Consider the following 20809-nt stretch of genomic DNA (forward strand, 5'->3'; position numbering starts at 1 on the left):
CAACACTTTATTAAATAATACACAGGTAATACACTAATACACAGGTAATACACAAGCAAGAATCAAAATAACAAAATATATTTTGTACAGCACCTGTGTATTGAATAATACACATGTAATACACAGGTATTATATATTACTCAAAATAGTAAGAATCAAAATACCATTAGATATTATGTACAACAATTCTTTAAATAATACACAGGTAATACACAGGTAATGGCCTAGACGTTGGGTTGACCACCTCGCAGGTTTTGGCTGATGCCACGCAGTAGGTCAGGGATAGTTTTCCTGCCTTCCTTGTAGTCTGTCACCAGGTTGTACAGGCGAACCTGGAGTAACACCGCTTCGACCGCTTGTGCTGACGGATTCCACGGTCATCCTGGAGGAGGACTGCATCTACGGTGGCTGCCTCTGCCTGGAGACACTCGATGAGCTTCCATATGGTTGCATTGGCGTGGCCCACTAGACTGGAGAATTTATTGTTCCAGCCCTCGCAGATGTTGTTGGTGTGTGGCTCGTTGGCTAACGTGGCATGGTGCTGGTTCCACCGGTCAGGAGCGAACATTGGTGGACTGCGGCGAAGTCGAAGAGGCTTGATGACTCGAGGGGTGGTGGTGACTCGGCGCTGGTGACGGAGCGGCCCAGAGACGTAAGTTGAGTTGAAGTATTCGACTAGAGCCTCGGCTTCGTCTGGCATGGTGGACTGGAGATGAGCCATGCCTGCCTTGACCTCCTCCTCAGGGGGTAGGAATGCCAGGGCATCCAAGTGGCCGCAGAAGAGACGAAACTCGACATCCCCTTCATACAGGTTCTTGAGACCCAGGCGCTGGATCTGCCTCCATAAATAGAAAATAAATAGATGAATAAATAAAGTTAAAAATCACCAAAACATTAATATATATATGTATGTATACGAACAATAGAGATCACATTAGGACAGTTTTTAGACAATTTATTTTGAGGACGAGTTGACCACCCAGCTTGTCATTCGGGGACCAGTTGTCCTAGGAGAGCAGTTTTGGGGACCAGTTGACCGGGGACTAGTTTTCCTACAATCGGTTGTAAGTGGTGGTTGAAAAATGTGGCTGTAAGTCGTGTAAGTGGTGGTTGGAAATAGTGGTTGTAAGTCGCTTAAGTTGTGGTTGTAAGTGTATTTGTAAGTCGTTATAAGTGGCGGTTGTAAGTCCTGGTTGTAATTGGTGGTTGTAAGTCGTGTGTTTGGAAATCGTGGTTGTAAGTGGTGGTTGGAAATCGTGGTTGTAAGTGGTGGTTGGAAATCGTGGTTGTAAGTCTTAGTTGTAAAACTTGGTTGGGAGTATTGATTGTAAGTCGTGTAAGTGGTGGTTGTATGTCGTGGTTGTAAATCGCCAAGTTCTGGTAGTAAGTGGTTGTAAGTCGTGGTTTAAGTGGTGGCTGTAAGTCGTGCTTGTAAATCGCGCAAGTTCTGGTAGTAAGTAGTGGTTGTAAGCCGTTTTAGTGGTGGTTGGAAATCGTGTTTGTAAGTGGTTGTAAGTAGTTGTTATAAGTCGTGGTTGTAAGTCGTAAGTGGTGGTTGTACGTCGTATAAGTGGTAAGTCATGTAAATCGTGGTTGTAAGTCGTATAAATGGTGGTAAGTGGTTGTTGTAAGTAGTAAGTCGTGTAAGTGGTGGTTGTAGGTCGTGTAGGTTGTGGTTGTATGTGGTGGTTGTAAGACGTGGCTGTAAGTCTTATGTAGTGGCTATAAGTGGTGGTTGTAAGTCGTGTACGTTCTGGTTATAAGTGGTGGTTGTAAGTCATGGTTAGAATGTGGTTGTAAGTGGTGGTTGTAGGTCGTGTAAATGATGAGTGAAAATCGTGGTTGTAAGTGATTGTAAATGGTGGTCATAAGTCGTGGTTACAAATGGTGGTTGTAAGTTGTGTAAGTGGTGGTTGTAAGTCATGTAAGTGGTGGTTGTAAGTCGTGTAAGTAGTGGTTGTAAGTTGTTATAAGTCGTGGCTGTAAGTGGTGGTTCCAGGTGGTAGTTATAGGTCGTGGTTATAAGTAGTGTTTAAAAGTCGTGTAAGTGGTGGTTGTAAGTCGTGTAAGTTGTGAATGTAAATAGTGGTTGTAAGTCGTGGTTCTAAGTGGTGGTTGTAAGTCGTGGCTGTAAGTGGTGTTTGTAGGTCGTGGTTTTAAGTGGTGGTTGTAAACAGTTCTTGTAAGTCGTGTAAGTGGTGGTTGAAAGTCGTTGTTGTAGGTGGTCGTTGTAAGTCGTGGTTGTTAATCGTGCTTGTAAGTCGTAGTTATAAGTTGTGGTTGTAAATGATAGTTGTAAGTCGTGCATGTGGTGGTTGTAATTCGTGGTTTTGAGTCGTGGTTGTAATTCGTGTACGTTGTGGTTGTATGTCGTTAAAAGTGGTGGTTGTAAGTAGTGGTTATAGGTCGTGGTTGTAAGTCGTGTAAATGGTGGTTGAAAAGCGTGGTTTAAGTGGTGGCTGTAAGTCGTGGTTGTAAATCGTGTAAGTGGTGGTTGTAAGTCGTGGATATAAATCGTGGCTGTAAGTGGTGGTTGTAAGTGATAGTTGTAGGTCGTGGTTGTAAGTAGTGGTTCAAAGTCGTGTAATTGGTGGTTGTATGTCGTGTAAGTTGTGGTTGTATATAGTGATTGAAAGTCGTGGTTGTACGTGGTGTTTGTATGTCGTGGTTGTAAGTCGTGTAAGTGGTGGTTGGAAATCGTGATTGTAAGTGGTGGTTGTAAGTCGTGCAAGTAACCTAGCTCAACCTAACCTCACCTAAGTGGTGGTTGTAAGTAGTTTTTGTAAGTTGTGGTTGTTAGTCGTAGTTGGAAGTCGTGGTTGTTGTAGGTCGTAGTTGTAAACCGTGGTTGTGAGTTGTGATGAACCTGACTTAAGATATTGAATGTAAGCTGCATTACAGTACCTGTGGGCAAAGCACTTCAGCATGTTAAAGTACTTATACGACGGGTCACCGTGACTGAGTTCAAGATGAACCTGAATTACGATATAGAACGTAATCTAACCAACTGAACCTAACCTATTGTAACCAAACCTTACCTAATATTTAGCATGTTAAAGTACTAAGGTGGTTGGTCATCGTGACTGAGTTCAAAATGAACCTGAATTACGATATAGAATATAAGTTACACCAAAGTCCTGGTGGGCAAAGCACCGAGTTCAACTTAGAGAGAGAGACACAGAGAGAGAAAGGGCAGACTCCCGCTTCCCCCTCTTCCTTCCTTCACCTGATCTCCGGTCGCTCCGTCGCGCCCTGCTGCTGATGTTGCAGCACGCGCGGCGGCAGCGGAGGGAGGGCCGGCCTGTCTTGGCGCAGACGAACCCTCCAGTCAGGGGAGGAGTCTCAATGGATCGCACTGTGATGGCTGCTCTACCAGGTACGACACCCCGGCTGGTACGTGAGTCGTCGTCAGACGGTTTGGCAGGGCAACATTGCATCTGGGCGTTACAGCGTTCGGGAAGGGACGGCCCCTGCCTTCCCTGGGGCCGCCAAGCTCTTCCCTTTGAATGGGCTTGACAGGCCGCGGATGTGGCCTCTAATATCTTGCCTCCCAATGAAGGCCACACACGATATCGTTGCCTTGACTAGACAGGATTCTACCTTAGAGGCATTCAGGCATAATCCCATGGATAGTAGCTTTGCACCACTGGTCACTCGACCAAGTACGTGTACCAAATGTCCGAACCTACGGTTCCTCTCATACTGAGCAGGATTACTATCGTAACGACGAGTCAACAGTAGGGTAAAACTAACCTGTCTCGCGACGGTCTAAACCCAGCTCACGTTCCCTTTAAACGGGTGAGCAACCCGATGCTTGGTGATTTTTGCTTCACAATGATAGGAAGAGCCGACATCGAAGGATCAAAAAACGACGTCGCTATGAACGCTTGGCCGCCACAAGCCAGTTATCCCTGTGGTAACTTTTCTGACACCTCTTGCTTAAAACTCTTCAAGTCAAAAGGATCGATAGGCCACGCTTTCGCGGTCCGTATTTGTACTGAAAATCAGGACCAAGCCAGCATTTGCCCTTTTACTCTACGCGAGGTTTCTGTCCTCGCTCAGCTGGCCTTAGGACACCTGCGTTATCGTTTGACAGATGTACCGCCCCAGTCAAACTCCCCGCCTGACAATGTCCTCGGAGCGGATCGCGGCCGACGCGAAGATGGCCGCTTAAGGCTAGAAGAAGGACCGCGTTGGTCCGCTTCCGTCTCACCGAGTAAGTAAAGAAACGATGAAAATAGTGGTATTTCACTGTCGGGTCTTACCCCTCCCACTTATGCTACACCTCTCATGTCTCTGCAAAATCAGACTAGAGTCAAGCTCAAGAGGGTCTTCTTCTTTCCCCGCTATGTCTTGCAAGCCCGTTCAAATGCTTGTGGGTTCACTAGATAGTAGATAGGGACAGTGGGAATCTTGTTGATCCATTCATGCGCGTCACTAATTAGATGACGAGGTATTTGGCTTTTTTCCCCGTCGTGTCCAGCCTCCCCTACACTGAAGAGCAGGCCAGAACACCGAGTGGGGGTGAGAGGGCCAAGAAGGCACAACTCGATTTTTATTCGCCTTTTTTTAACCTGGAGTCTTAACCATATTGGGGCTGGCCCGAGCATCATCGGATCTCCCATAGAGGACCTCTTAAACAGAATATAAATAATTTACGGTATATAATAACAACATAGAATACCCCTTCTCTGTAGAAAGGGGTAAACGGGCTTAAATACAGCCAACGGGCCGATAGTGGAAGACAGTTGACAGGCTAAAGCAGTCTGAGCTATTTACAGAAGAGAGTGGATAGAAAAACAAGAAGGAAAGGTACAGGTACCTGATGAAATCTGAATCCGGTAGCCGCCGCGAGGAGACGTGGGCGCCACCTACCCTTAGGTCACATAACCCACCCCGCCGCCGGTGGTCTTTCGCCAGGTTCTCCAGATGAAGACCCCGCCTCGGACCACGCTCATGGCGAAGAATTTGATCTGACCTTCGGTTATACTGAGGGACCGGAGGGTGTTAGCAGATTCTCGCGCCACACAGCCACGCCAGCTGAATGTGGCAGTGGACACGATTACTCTACCAACACCTCCCGGGCCCTCGGCTTTAGCTAACGCGATCTTCCTCGCGGCCTCCCTCTTTAAGGGATCAGAATCGTAGTAACGCTCCTTAAGGTTGTGTGCAGCGCTCAGAGAGAGGGACCCAGCGTCTGCAGTTATCTGGGCGTCGATATGAGCGATATTTCCTTGTTTGACCACCAGGTCAGGCTTCCTAAGCCCTGCAGGTACTCTTAGGTGGGGCTCAACAAGTACTTCATCTATATCATTTCGTTCAGATAGCAAGGAAGTCAGGTGACCAACCACGAAATCGTGGCGCGCGATCCTAGCTCCGTAGCCGGCGAGGTAGACCTGCAGTACGTGCCCAAGCATCTCCGGTCTAGCACACCCCTTATCACACTGCACACTACCCTGAGCGTCGGGTCCCCATCGAGCCGCTCCGGGAGCGTGGGCACCTTACCTTTGTAGTAGGCAGGGCGTTCACACGGAGGAGCTTCACAGCAAGCATCGACGTACATATTTCCGGGTAGCGCCGTAGTCCCGTCGGACACCCAGGAATGTATGTACCTTAGATTCAAGCTCCGCTTCTCTAAGGCCAGCCCTATCGACTGCTGACTCGTGGAGTCGGTTGGTCCAGAAAGTGATAGCCTCTTTCTTGCTCCGGACTATAGTTCCCTGATAGCTCACACTATCAGGGAACTTCTCCCGGTGCTGGGTGAAGAACCGAGTCTTCACCAAGGCCTCGATAATCGGATTCTTCGACAACTCGATTCTGCTGAAGCGGTTCCCCCGGCGGAGAAGCGGGACTGCCATCCTGAGGCACAACAGACCCAGGCCTTCGGCTGACACCGGCGCGTAGAAATACCCGAGCTTTACGTCGCTAGGGAGGCGTAACCAGGTCCGCACTGTCCTCCTTACGACTCGATCACACATCTCGAGTTGGGTTAATGTGACCTTTCCCAAAACGAGACGGTGAAGGAGTCCAGGAAGTAGGTGGATTCTCAATATGTACGTCTTTTGTTGTGGCTTGATGGGGGCCCTTGACAACTATTCAAGGGGCTCGTCGAGGGTAGTTGCGCTCTTCTTCACAACACCCCTAGCCCCGACGGGGACTCCCAGATACTTGTTAGTTAGTAGCCCCAATATCCATAGCTTTGTTGGGCATACCGCCGACAAAGATGTTAGGTCGGTTGTAAACGACGGACCTCTTCCTCTTCCCGTCAACAAGTAGCACCAGGGAGGCGGCGCACTTGGTCGGGTTGAGGGACAGTCCCGCCGCCAGCAAGGCACCTTTGACCTTCTGGAGCTGGGAATTGAGCCCAGCTGGCGTTCGCGCGGCGATAATGAGGTCGTCAGCGAAAGTGAGATGAGATACGCGCTGATCCCCGATTGTCGCTCCGAGCTCAAAGTCCAGCTCGGAGAGCACCTCATCCATCACTGCGTTGAAACAGTGGCGAGAGAGGGTCTCCCTGCTTGACACTCGCTCCCGAAGTGACCTCGGTGCCCAATAGATCCAGCTTCACTTCGGCAAGTGAAGACTGGATATATTCGGCAAAAAGATCATGGACTCCCAACCGTTTCACGGCCCTCACTACCGTCTCGCGAGACACCGTGTCGAAGGCCTTGCGCACGTCCAAAAAGGCCATTGATATGATAAAGGGGTGTGCCCTTCCCTTGCCTCGGAAATGAGCCCCGAGACCAGACAGACGTTCGTCAGCAGCCATCCACCGGCTGAAAGGCCACCTGACACTCGCTGATAGGTAGAGAGCTCATTATCAAGGCAAGAATCTTGTGCGGAGTTCGCACAACCAAGGAGGCCCCCGCGATAGGCCCAAGGTCTCCCGGGTTGGCCGATCCTTGCACCTTGTGCACCAGTGTCACTCGCGCCCATCTTGAATGGCGAAGCATGTGGTCGGCCGCGAGCCAGAGTGGTTGTTGTAAGTTAAGGTTGTAAATCGAGGTTGTAAGTGGTGGTTGTAATTCGTGTCTCTAAGTTGTGATTGTAAATGGTGGTTATACAGTGATCCCTCGTTTTTCGCGGTTAATGGGGACCAGAACCCCCCTGCGAAAGGGGAAAAACCGCGAAGTAGGATTTGCCCCCCCCCCCCGGCCCCCCTAGGAATTTTCGTGTATGTGCATGTGGGTACCAGAGTGTTTAAAATATGTAAACAGCATTTATACTTTACATATTTGAGACAAAGATTACAACAGTACACGTATTTACTTAAATCATTAATTACAAAACATTACACAGTAATTAAAGGGGATCAGACGCACTGATAGAAAAATATTAATAAAAAAAATTATATCGACTTGATATTTTTACAGTATAATCAAATTATTATTTTCCATATTCCATGGGCATTTGAACGATGTATGTCCGTCTCTTCATCCGTCAGTCCGTATGATGTCATTGATGATGTCACAATTTTTTCCGATCTTAATACTTTACCTAGACTAACCTGCTTTTGCATATAAAACATCAAGTATCATACAAACAGCGTGTAATTTCGTTTTTTCAAAAAATCTTAATAGATCAAGATATACATAGGTCATAAAATGCATGACTGTGACGTCGCACCGATAGCAGTTTTTTTCGATAAAATTCCTTCTAGCGATATCATCTATCATTTTAATAATTCATCAAAACTTATGCGAGAAAGGCACAATATTCATGTGTTAGCATGGTAAGTTTTAAGATTTTTTTTTTTTTTTAACATTTTGGAAAAAAAAACCGTGAAGCACTGAAGCTGCGAAACGTGAAGCGCGAAGTGACTAAGTGGGAACACTGTATGTCATGGCTGTAAATCGATGTAAGTCGTGTAAGTGGTGGTTGTATGTCTTTTAAGTGGTGGTTGTAAGTCGAGGTTGTAAATCGTTGTTGTAAGTTGTGGTTATAAGTCGTGGTTGTAAGTTGTGGTTCTAATTGGTGTCTGTAATTCGAGGTTGTAAGTGGTGGCTGTAAGTGTTAGCTGTAAGTGGTGCTTGTAAGTCGAGGTTTTAAGTGGTGGTTGTAAGTCGGGGATATCAGTGGCGGTTGTAAATGGTGATTACAAGTGGTTGTAAGTTGAGATTGTATGTCGTGGTTGTGATTGGTGGTTGTAAGTGGTATTTGTAAGTCGAGATTGTAAGTGGTAATAGTAAGTTGTGGTTGTAAGTGGTGTTTGTATGTCAAGCTTGTAAGTCGAGGTTGTAAGTTCGTGGTGTTGTGGTGGTTGTAAATGGTAGTTGTAAGTCGAGGTTTTAACTCAAGGTTGTAAGTCGTGTTTGTCAGTGGTGGATGTAAGTCGAGCTTGTAAGTGGTGGTTGAAGGAGGTGGTTATAAGTGCAATTGTAAGTCAACCTTGCAAGTCAAGGTTGTAAGTGGTGGTTGTAAGTCGAGGTTGAAAGTCGTGTAACTCATGGCTGTAAGTCATATAAGTGGTGGTTGTATGTCTTGTAAGCGGTGATTGTAGGTGGTTGTTGTAAGTCATGGTTGTAAGTCGTGGGTGTAAATGGTGGTTGTAAGTCGAGGTTGTAGGTGGTGGTTGTAAGTGATTGTTGTAATTCGAGGTTGTAAGTCAAGGCTGTAAGTGGTGGTTGTATGTGGAAGTTGTAAGTCCATGTAAGTCATGGATGTCAGTGGTGGTTGTAAGTGGTAATTGTAGGCGGTGGTTGTAAGTGGTGAATGTAACTCCAGGTTGTAAGTCATGGTTGTAATTGGTGGTGGTAAGTTGTTTTAGGGGGTGGTTATAATTTGAGGTAAGTGGTGGTTGTAACTCGTAGTTGTAAGTGGTGGCTGTAATGGCTGAAAGTGGTTGTAAGTCGAAGTTGTAAGTGGTGGTTGTAACTGGCAGTTATAAGTTCTGGTTGTAAGTGGGGGTTATACGTGGCGGTTGTACATCTAGGTTGTAAGTCCATGTTCTAAGTCGTGGATGTCAGTGGTGGTTGTAATTGGTGGATGTAAGTGGTAATTGTAGGCGGTGGTTGTAAGTGGTGAATGTAAGTCCAGATTGTAAGTCGTGGTTGTAATTGGCGGTGGTAAGTTGTTTTAGGTGGTGGTTATAATTTGAGGTTGTAAGTGGTGTTTGTAAGTCATTATGTCCGGTTCTTTTTCCTTCATGTAATCATTCAATTCGTTCAAGCCTGTTATTAAGCCATCTATGTTTGTGTAAGACACTTTTATTTATTTGTTTATTTATTTATTTGCTATTTCCATTGTGTTTTCTGATTCCTTTCCGTTTTTCTCTGCTATGAACCACTTCCTCACTTTCATATCCACTACTCTCCAATAGAATTTCTCTTTGACTCTATTCTTTTCTAATTTTTTCTTAGCTTCTAGTTTTTTGTTTTCTCATCCTCTCTTTCCTTTTTATTCATTTCTCTTTTCATTTATACCTGTTTATATTGATCACTGTCAGCTAGTTTCCCTGTTTTTGCTAAGATATTCTCTGCTATCGTTTGTGACCTGAATTTGAACTTAATTGGTCTAGTCTTATCTGTATTGTATTTCCCTAGTCTATATATATTTCTTCAAATTCTTTCCTTGTTTCTTGTCCATCCTCTTGAACTACTTCTAATATCATGTTTACCTTTTCCTTCTCTTTTACTCTTGTGGTCCTCTTTGGATTATGATTCTCTTCCATTCCTAATATAATTACACATTTCTTTTTGTCCACTGCGTCTCTTACTATATTCTCCTTCTCTCTCATCACTTTAATAACTGTGTCCTTTGTTTGTTCTTTCATCTGTTGTGTCATTATATCTCTGAACACAATTTTGTTGTTCTCTTGGACTTTTCTCCACCCACGTACCTTTTTTGCTATGTACTCTTTATTCTCTTCATTCTTCTTCTTTAATTCCTCATTCTCATCTTTTACTTTTTTTAACTGTCTTTTTAAGTCTTCTATTTCTTTAGTTAGGTTTTGATTCTCCTTTAGTTCTTCCAGTTTATCAACTCTATGGGTAACTAGTGTTAATTGGTTAAACCTAACCTCCCATGCTTCGTTCCTTTTTTTCTCTCCTCTAGATTTACTAGTCGAGGGAGGCTGTCATCTCCCTCATTAAATCCAGAAAAGCAATTATCTTCTCTTTCCATTGAGCTGCTATTATCTATATTTCTGCTTTTAACACCTCTGCTTTATTATTCTCCCTCGTCTTTGTGTTCTGCACTCCTTTTGTTTCCACCCTTCCAAACATCTAGGGCCCGTTCGTCCCTTTCCTCATTTCCTTCCATTTTCTTCAGTAATCCCTCTCTCCTTTTTCTTCACCTTCCCACAACACCACGAGCTTTCCCCTTCCCTACTAATACAACAAAGGTACTCCCTTGTTGAGATCGATGAAACTTGAATTTTTGCTGAAGTTCCAAACTTCGCTGTCACTTCTACCGACGTGTGTGTGTATTTACCTAGTTGTATTTACCTAGTTGTATTTTACGGGAAGGGGAGCTATGCTCGTAGTGTCCCGTCTTCATATCTCATTTTATCTAAAATTTCTTTAAATTCATGTATTGTTTTTGCACACACTACTTTCTCATCTAACTTGTTCCAAATGTCTATTACTCTGTGAGGAAAGCTGTTCTTTTTCAGATCTCTTCTATAGCTGTCTTTCTTGATTTTCTTTCCGTGTCCTCTTGTATTTTTATCATCCCATTTTATTAGATCCTCTATCAATAGTTTTTATGCCTTTCATGATTCTGTAAATAGTTATTAAATCTCCTCTCTTCTTTGCTCTAATGTCTGTAGCTCAAGTTTTGCTAGTCTCTCTTCATATGATAGTTTTGAGAGTGTTGGTGCCAATTTTGTAATTGCTCTTTGTATTCTTTCAAGTTTTTTTATACATTTTTTTGTACTTGGTGACCACATCATTGCTGCATATTCAAATATTGGTCTTATCAAAGTGATTAGTATTTTCTTCACCATTTCTTCATCCAGGTATGTAAATGCCACTTTGATTGTTCTTATTAAATTATAAGTTTCTCCAAAAATCTTATTTATGTTTCTCAGGAGACATATTATTCATGATAATGACTCCCAGGTCCTTCTCATTTTCTACCTTTTTTGTTCCTTCTTCTCCGAATTTATATGGTCCTATTATTCTATTTTTGCTTTTTCCAAATTCCATTATACTACACTTCTTAGTATTGAACTCCATCTCCCACTTCCTACTCCATTCCCATACTTTATTGAGATCACTCTCTAGTGACTCACAATCTTCTTCAATGTTCACTTTTTTTTTTAACAGTTTTGCATCATCTGCAAAGAAGCTCATATAACTTTCAATTTCTTCATCCATATCATTAATATGTATAGCAAACATTATTGGGGCCAGAACTGTTCCTTGCGGAACACCACTTATTACTTCATCCCAATTTGAGTGTTTGTCTCTTATCACTACTCTCATTTTTCTTTCTTGCAAAAAGTCTTCCATCCATTTAAGCAGTTTGCCCTGTATTCCTCCTTCAGTTTCCAATTTCTTAAGCAACTTCTTATGTGGTACTTTGTCTAAAGTTTTTTTAGGTCTAGAAATGCACAATCAGCCCATCCATCTCTTTCTTGCATTATATCTATCTCTCCAGGTTGTATGTTCTCACTTGTAAACACCGACTTAAAATGCTTGTTCATAATTTCTGCCATTTCTATTTCCTCTGTGTATTCAACTCCTTGTCTTAATTTTTCTAATTCTTATTTGTTTTTCAGTTTGTTGTTTACAAATCTGTAAAATAGGTTTGGTTGATCTTTACATTTTTGTATGACATCTTTTTCATATTTTCTCTTTTCATCCCTGCACACTTGCACATACTCATTTCTATAGCAAGTATATATTTTCCATTTTTCAGGTCTTTTGTATTTCTTCAATTTGGTCCATGCTTTATCTCTTTTGACTTCCAATTCCCTACAACTTTTGTTTGACCAATTTTCCACTCCTTTTTTTATACATTTTTGTCAAAATATTCCATTTCTCTTCCACTGTTGTTTCATCTTTGTATATTCTTTCCCAGTTTTCTTTTTGAAAGAATTCTCTTATTTAAAAAAAAAAAATCATACATCAATCTTCCTTTTCTATATTGTTAATTTCTTTTCATGTATTCTTCCTAATTTAGTTCCAGTTCAATCAATATGTGGTCACTTTTACTTAGTGGTGTCTTATATTCAATCTTTTCCACTATTTCAGGCTCTGATGTGATTATTAGGTCTAGTCTCGATGGTTCTTCTTCATTTCTATACCTAGTGTTCTCTTGAATCCATTGTGTCATTGTATGGTCAATAATCATCTCGAGTAGAACATTTCCCCATGGGTCGTATCCACCCTTTACTGTCATCTCTTCCCAGCAGACTTCTTTGCAATTAAAGTCGCCCATCATAACTATTCTTTCTCCATCTTCCATTATCTTATTTAATGTTATCCTTGTGTCTTCTAACATACTTTTATGTTCACTCTCTTCCCACGAGGCTGTTTTTGGAGGCACATAATTTATTACAAACTTTCTGCTCTTCTTATCTCTGTCTTCCACTTCGATCATAATCATCTCCACTGTATTCTTTCCATATGTGACACTCTTCACATTTATATCTTTCTTTGTCAGGAACATAACTCCACCCCCTTGTTTGGTCTCTGTTTCTAATCCAATAATTATATGCACCATGTCCTACACTGTTGGGTGGTAGTGGACCTTTTAATTTTGTCTCTACAATTCCCATTATGCCCGATACTTTTTCCTTCAGATAATCATTCGGTTCGTTCAATCCTGTTATTAATCCATCTATATTTGTGTAAGACACTCTTAATTTTCTGCTACTTCCGTTATATTTTCTGTTTCCCTTTTGTTTTTCTCTGTTATGTTTCATTTCCTCACTTTCATATTCACTACTCTCCAATAGAATGACTCTTTTTCTGACTCTGATCTCTTCTCGTTTTTTCCTTTAGCTTCTTGTCTTTTTGCCTTCTCATCCTCTCTTTCCTCTTTATTCATTTCTCTTTTTATCCATACCTTTTTATAATGTTCACTGCTAGTTTCCCTGTTTTTGCTAAGATATTCTTTGCTGTCGTTTGTGACCTGAATTTAATCTTAATTGGTCTGGTCTTTTCTGTACTCTATTTCCCGAGCCTATACATTTCTTCAATTTGTTTCACGATTTCAGGTTCATCTTCCTGAACTAATTCTAGTAAACTGTTTACTTTTTCTTTTTCCTCTTTGATTCTTGTAGTTCTATTTAGATTATACTTCTCTTCCATTCCTAATATAATTATACATTTCTCTTTATCTGCTAAGTCTCTTACTATATTCTCCTTCTGTCTCATCACTTTAATGACTGTGTCTTCAGTTTGTTCTTTCATCTGTTGTTTTACTATGTCATTAAATGCAATTTTGCTGTTCTCTAGGATTTTTTTTCCAACCCTGTGCTTCTTTTGCTATGGACTCTTCATTCCCTATTATTCTTCTTTAATTCCTCATTCTCATCTTTTACTTCTTTTAACTGTCTTTTTAATACTTCTATTTCTTTAGTTAGTTTTTGGTTCACCTTCTCTAATTCTTCCAAATTTTCTACTCTCTGCATGATCTTCGTGAGTTCACCGAACCTGTCCTCACAATGTTTGACAATTTTCTCAAGTTTTTCTTCTAGGCTTGCTAATCGGAGAGGGTTGGCTTCCCCCCCCCCTCATTAAATCCTTGGAAATTATTACCTTCATTTTTTATTGTGCTGCTCTTATCTATATTTCTAATCTTTACATTTTTGTTAATCCACTCTTCATCACTGAAATCCTCTGGCCCTCTTTTGTTTACATGGCAATTGCCTGCCTGGACCAAGTCCTCCCCTTCCTCATTTCCTTCCATTTCCCTCAGTAATCCCTCCCCTTCTCCTTTTGCATCACCTTCCCACTACACCACGAGCTTTCCCCTTCCCTATAAATACAACACAGGTACTTCCTTGTCGTTGTGATCCCCGAACTTCGCTGTCACTCCGACCGACGTGTGTGTGTGTGTGTGTGTGTTACTTAGTTGTATTTTATGGGATGAGAGCTATGCTCATAGTGACCCGTTTTCGTATCTCTCTGCATCCAGTTTATTCTTAAAATCTTGTATAGTTTTGGCACTCACTGTTTTTCCATTTAGTTTCTTCCAGACATCAATCACTCTATGTGGGAAGCTATTCTTTTTCAAATCTCTTCTATAACTGTCCTTCTTTAGCTTCTTTGTGTGTCCTCTTGTTTCTCTAGTCTCATTTTAATAAGTTGTCTCTATCAAGAATTTCCATTCCTTTCATAATTCTGTAAATGGTCAACAAATCACCTCTTTCTCTTCTTTGTTCCAGTGTTGATAGATGTAATTTCTCCAATCTTTGTTCGTATGTCAGATTTGATAGTGTAGGTGCCATTTTTGTCACTGCTCTTTGAATTCTTTCTAATTTTTTTCTTTACTTTTTTTTGTGCTAGGTGCCTATAGTGTTGCAGCATATTCTAGTTTAGGTCTTATTAGTGCAACCATTTTTTTCTTTAACATTTCTCCATCCATGTAGTTGAAGGCCACTTTCATTGATCTTCATACATACATACATACATATACCAAAGGCTTTTTCCCCCTTACACAGGGGGTAGCCAAAAAGAAAAAGGCATAGAAACTGCTCCCACCCATTCCATTCCCTACATATCCCACTCCCCTCCACCCTCCTCCCTCCATCTTATCTTGGCACCTCCCGGACGACGGGTCATCCCTGCATCTTCTCCACTACCCTGAGTCAGAAGCAGTGTTGCAAGACACAGCACAGCCACAGCAAGGCAGCTTCATAAATTCGGCGACCCCCCTTTCCATCCCTTCTGCAGAAAAGGAGAAGGGGAGAAATCCCTTCGGGCTGCGTCAAATTTTTACTCGTACATACTCCCCCTCATGCATCACAGCATCATCCATACACAATCCTTCGCCATTCATTCCTATCTTCTGTCCTCTCCTGTCCTTCCTCACCAGGCATTCCTCTCTTTTGTAAAGCCCCTTTCACCCCATCTATCCATCTCATCCTAGGACGCCCCCTCATATTCACTCCTTCCACACCTCTTTTACTAATCTTTCTTCACTCATTCTTTCCATGTGTCCAAACCATCCCAATACTCTTACATCAACCCTATCTCCCGGCTCCCTTTCCACCCCTGTTCTCCTCCTCACCTCCTCATTTCTCACTCTATCTAGCCAAGTAACCTCTATCATACTTCTCACACACATTCTCAAACACATTCAAACTCCTTCTCTCTTCCTCTCTTATGTTCCATGTTTCTGCTCCATACAGTGCTGTTGACACAATCACTCCTTCATATAACCTCTTCTTAACATCCATTCCCAGATGTCTATTTCTCATTGCATTTTTTAATCCACCAAGGCATTTACTCGCTTCTCTCAATCTACTTTCTACATCCACCTCCACTCCACCCTTTCCTGCCACATTCACACCCAAGTATCTAAAACTATCCACTTCCTCCAGTCTCTCACCCTTAATGCTCACTTCCAGTCTGCTGTCACTCTCTCCCATTGTACATCTCATCACCTTACTTTTGCCCACATTTATCTTCAATTTCCTTCTTTCACACACCGTCTCAAATCCTATCACTAACTTCCTGAATCCCTCCTCTGATCCTGCTACAAGGACAGTGCCGTCAGCAAACAACAACTGGCTTATTTCCCACTTTTCTCCATTTTCTTTAATCATCTCCAACCCCTGACCCACTACCCTTACATTCACCTCTCGCACCACCCCATCCATGTATAGAATGAACAGCCAGGGCGACAACACATCCCTGACAAAGTCCCACCTTTACCTCAAACCATTCACTCTCCCTATTTCTAATCCTAACACAAGCTCGACTATTCTCATAAAAACTCCTGACTGCTCTCAACAGCTTTCCTCCTATTCCATATATCTGCAGTACCCCCCACAATGCCTTCCTGTCTAAGCCTTTTCCAGATCCATAAAAGTCCAAAAAACATCCTTACCTTTTCCTATAGCTTTCTCACATATCTGTCTTACCACAAAAAACTCATCTACACAACCCCTACCTGTCCTAAAACCACACTGTTCCTCACCAATTACTCCCCCTGTTCCTCTCCTAATCCTCTCAATCATCCCAGCTACAATCAACAAGCTGATCCCTCTGAAATTACTGCACTCACACTTGTCCCTCTATCCTTTGTAAAGTGGAACTATACAAGCACTCCTCCAGCACTCTACCCTCTCTTAAACATTAAATAACCTCACCAGCCAGTCCACCATCACTGTACCTCCTTTCTTCAGGCATTCTGTATGGCATCCATCCAATCCAGGTGCCTTACCTGCTGTCATCATCTTAACAGCTACTTTAACTTCATCTTTCCCTATATCTCCTCCATTTTCATCAATCACGGTCATTTTCTTAGCGCTTCCCACTGCAACTACTTTTCCCTCCCTATCCTCCTTCACATTTAGCAACTCCCTAAAATACTCTGGCCACCTTCCTCTCACTGCCTTCTCTTACATTATCATCTCTCCATCTGCACCTTTTACCTTTTCTTCTCTACTTGATTCGCCTCCTCTTCCTCTTTGAATTTCTTTCCAAAACATCTTTTTATTACTTTCAAAATTTTCTGTCATACTCTAACTCCATTTCATATCTGCTCTCCTCTTTGATTTCTTTATCTTATGCTTAACTTCCCTTCTCTTTATTTTGTACCTCTCATATGATTCCCTCGTCCTAATTTGTAGCCAATCTATGAATGCCTGATTCCTCTCTTCTATACCCTTCTTTGCTTCCTCATCCCACCACTTACTACCCTTCCTTCTATTTCCTCCCACCTTCCTTGTTCCACACACCATCTTTGCTCACCTTATGACTCCCTCCTTGAACCATCACCATTCCTCATCCACTCTTAGTTCTGCTCTATCCTTCACTCCCTCCCACTCCTCTTTCAGCTTCTTCTTATACTCATTATCCTTTTCTTTCTCATTTAAGCAGTTCACTCTAAGTACCTCCCTACCTTTTGCCCTTTTCCTCTTTCTCCACCTATTCTCCACTCTCAATTTACCTTCCACCAGAAAATGATCTGATATTCCCCCACTCTCTCCCCTTAGAACATGTATATCCTTAACTCTCCCTACCATACTCCTGGTCACCACTATATAGTCCATTCACGCTCTATCTGCCACACTTCCATCCACCACCCTCTCCCTTGTGTATGCTTGACTTTCCTCCTAAACACTGTATTTGCTATCATTAACTCTCTTTCTAGACACATCTCCATCAATTCTCCACTACGATTTTACCTGGAACTCCATACTTCCCAATCACTCCGTCTATTGGTTCATTTCCTACCATAATATTAAGGTCTCCCAATAAAACTACATTGGCATTTCTCCCTAATCCCTCTATGCACTCATTTATATCTACCCAAAAAGCCTTCCTTTCCTCTATGCTATTCTCACTACCAGGCCCATATGCACTTACAAAAAAGCCACATCTCCTTTCCCAGCTTCACCTTCATCCACATCAACCTTGATGAAACCTCCTTCCACTCCACTACACACTTATCTCTTCACTTACTAGTATAGCCACCCCTTCTCTCCCTCGTCCCCTCTTCACTCCTGAGTACCTCCCAGCTACACTCCCAAAGTCACAGTTGCCCTTCCCTTTCATTTTAGTCTCACTCAAAGCCAGCACACCTATCTTTCATCTCACAAACATACTACCTATCTCTTCCCTTTTACTCTTCTCTGTACCACATCCATGCATATTAAAAGAGCCAAACCTTAGGGTATTGGTTGGAAAACACCCAGACCCTCTTATGTCTTTACATTTTTTAGGAATGTCCTCTTTGGGGCTACAGATAGCAAGACTCCTAATCCCATCCCCTGTCCCATTTTTTGTTACCTCTTATGACTCAAGTGGAAAGATTTGGTGGTAGCATTCATTGATATTAATAAATTAAAAGTCTCTCCAACTAATTTATTGACATGTTCATCAGGTGTCAAGTCACTTTCTGAGTCAACTTTTTTGACTTCCTTATTACCAATTTATATTACAAAGGATTACAAAGGCAGAGCATGGAAACAGGAGACATTTTGATCCATATCTAGGTCGGATGCAAATAATAATAATAATGATAAATAAATAAATAAATAAATAGAAACTATTATAATGTAAACAATAAAATACATAAATCTATAGATATAGTTAAGTAATAAACTAAGAGGTAAATAATAAATAATAAATTGACATATAACTAATAATAAATGAAAATCAAACAAATAGTAATAAACAGACAAATGATAACAAAACAAATATACAATATTAGATATTGACCTGATATTCTATTTTTGCTTTTTCCAAATTCCATTATGCTCCATTTCTTAATATTAAAGTTCATTTCACACCTCTGACTCCATTCCCATTTTTGTCCAGGTCTTCTTGTAGCGATCTGCAATCTTCTTCTGTGCTTACTTTCTTGAGTAATTTGGCATTGTCAGCAAAGAAGTTCATGTAACACTTCTCTCCATCACCATATCATTTATATAAATGGCAAACATTAAAGGAGCCTATACAGAGTCTTGCGGGATGCCACTTATCACATCTTCCCAGTTCGAGTTTTTGCCTCTAAGCACCACTCTCATTTTTCTCCCACTTAAGAAATCCTTCATCCATTCCAGCAGCTTACCTTGTATTGCTCCTATTATTTCAATTTTTTTTATTAACTTTTTATGTGGTACTTTGTCAAAAGCCTTCTGCAAGTCCAAGAAGGCACAATCTGCCCAGCCATCTCTTTCTTGTATTATCTCGCTTAATCTCGAGTAAAAGTATATTAAGATTGTGGTACACGATCTTCCACTTCTAAAGCCAAATTGTTTAGGGTTTAATATTTTATTCTCTTCCAAGTGTTTGATTAATTTGTTTCTGATAACTATTTTTTTTGCATATTTTGCTACTGTGCTTGATAGGGATACTGGTCTGAAGTTTGTAGGATTTTCTTTGTTTCCTCCTTTATATATTGGTACTATGCATCTTTCCAATCTTGTGTTACCTTTCCTTCTTTGAGTGAAAAGTCTATCATCTTGTATAATTTGTCTGTCAGTTCATCTATACACTCTTTCAGTATCCAATTTGCAATTCCATCCGGTCCATGCGATTTCCTAACATCTAGGTCTTTTATTTGGTCTCTTGTTTCATTCTTATTTCTTTCATTTTAGGGGGCCTTTCTTGTTGTCCATCTTCCCAAATTTGTGAGCTCTCAATTGTAAAAACAGACTTGAAATGTCTGATCATAACTTCTGCCATTTCTGTGTCATCTATATATTCTTTATCTCCTTCATGCAGTTTTACAATTTCATATTTGTCTTTTAATTTATAATTTGCATATCTGTAAAAGAGTTTAGGTTGATCCTTACATTTTTCTCTAATATCTTTTTCATAGTTTCTTTTTTCTTTCCTATATATTTTCACATATTCATTCCTAAGTTTTATATATGTTTGCCATTTGGATGTTTTTTGTCTCTTTTCCATCTTTTCCAGACTTTGCCTCTTCTGTCTTTAGCCTCACTGCACCTTTTGTTGTATCAGCACTTTGTTTAAATCTCTTTTTGCTTCTTCTTTGGTACATATTTATCAATTCCTTTCTTGTACTTTTCTTTGAATATGTTCCATTTGTCTTCCATCTTTGTTTCCTCTTTCAAGAATTTATCCCAGCTTGCGTTTTGGAAAATTTTTCTTAGTTTTACAAAATCCGTTTTGTTGTACATTAATCTTCATTCTCTATGTTAATCATTCCTTCTTACATTGTTTTGTTCTTTTATTTCAAACTCTATTAGTATATGGTCACTCTTTAAAATTGGTGTTTTAAACACCATTTTGTTCATGATATCTGGTTCAGAAGTTAATATTAAGTCTAGTTTTGACTGTTTCTCATTGTTTCTATATCTAGTATTTTCCTTAACCCATTGTGTTAAGGTATATTCGATGGTCATATCCAGTAGAATATTGATCCAAAGTTCTTCTCCCCTTTTACTATCATTTCTTCCCAGAGTATATCCTTTGCATTGAAATCACCCATAATTACTATGTCACCACCCTCTTTCAATAACTCATTTAGCACATTCATTGTGTCTTCCAGTAATTTAGAATGATCACTATCAGACCAAGCCTGTGTTTTGGGGTGGGATATACACTGCTACAAATTTTTTATTTTTCATATTTTTATTTATAACTTTAATCATAATTAATTCCACATTATATTTGCCTTTTTGTCACATTTAGACCCTTTTTGGTCAATATCATGACACCTCCCTGTTTATCTGTTCTATTTTTTGCCCAGTGGTTGTATAGACTTTGTCCCACTTTACTTGTTGATAAAGGGCCTTTCAGTTTCATCTCCACAATTCCCATAATGTCAGGTTTTTCTATTTCCAGATAGTCATTTAGCTCATTAATTCCAGAGATACCATCAATATTTGTGTATGCCACTTTTAGTTTTATACTTTTCTTTTTTCTGTTTTTTTTTTTTTTTTCCTAATGTACTTTTTCAGTCTCAGGTCCAGTACGCTAATTTTTTTTTTTTTTTTTTCGTCTCTTTTTTTTTTTTCTCACTTCTATCGTTGGCTTCAATTCTGAGAGCCTTGTCTTTATTTCATCACTCTATTTCCTTTTTTATCCATACATGCTTGAGTTTCTCACTGTTTGCTAATTCAACCGCTTTCGATAGTGCTTCCTTGGCTATCATTTGAGTTCTTAGTTTTATTTTCAGAGGTCTATGTTGTTTTTCTTTTGAATATTTGCCT

The 20809-nt window shown here is 41.0% G+C and overlaps 1 protein-coding gene across 1 annotated transcript in view; it reads right to left on the minus strand.

Annotated features, from left to right (window-relative positions):
* Positions 1-651: 651 nt before the first annotated feature.
* LOC143027184 (popeye domain-containing protein 3-like) overlaps positions 652-20809 on the minus strand; it is a 404351-nt gene continuing 384193 nt past the window's right edge. The window contains exon 10 of the mRNA XM_076188342.1: positions 652-835. Within this exon, the coding sequence (XP_076044457.1) occupies positions 804-835 (32 nt within the window). The 3' untranslated portion in view covers positions 652-803. The remainder of the gene's footprint in view (positions 836-20809) is intronic.

The sequence above is a fragment of the Oratosquilla oratoria genome, chromosome 7 (assembly GCF_046742065.1).
Source record: "Oratosquilla oratoria isolate Oo_2021 chromosome 7, ASM4674206v1, whole genome shotgun sequence".
Taxonomy (NCBI): Eukaryota; Metazoa; Arthropoda; class Malacostraca; order Stomatopoda; family Squillidae; genus Oratosquilla; species Oratosquilla oratoria.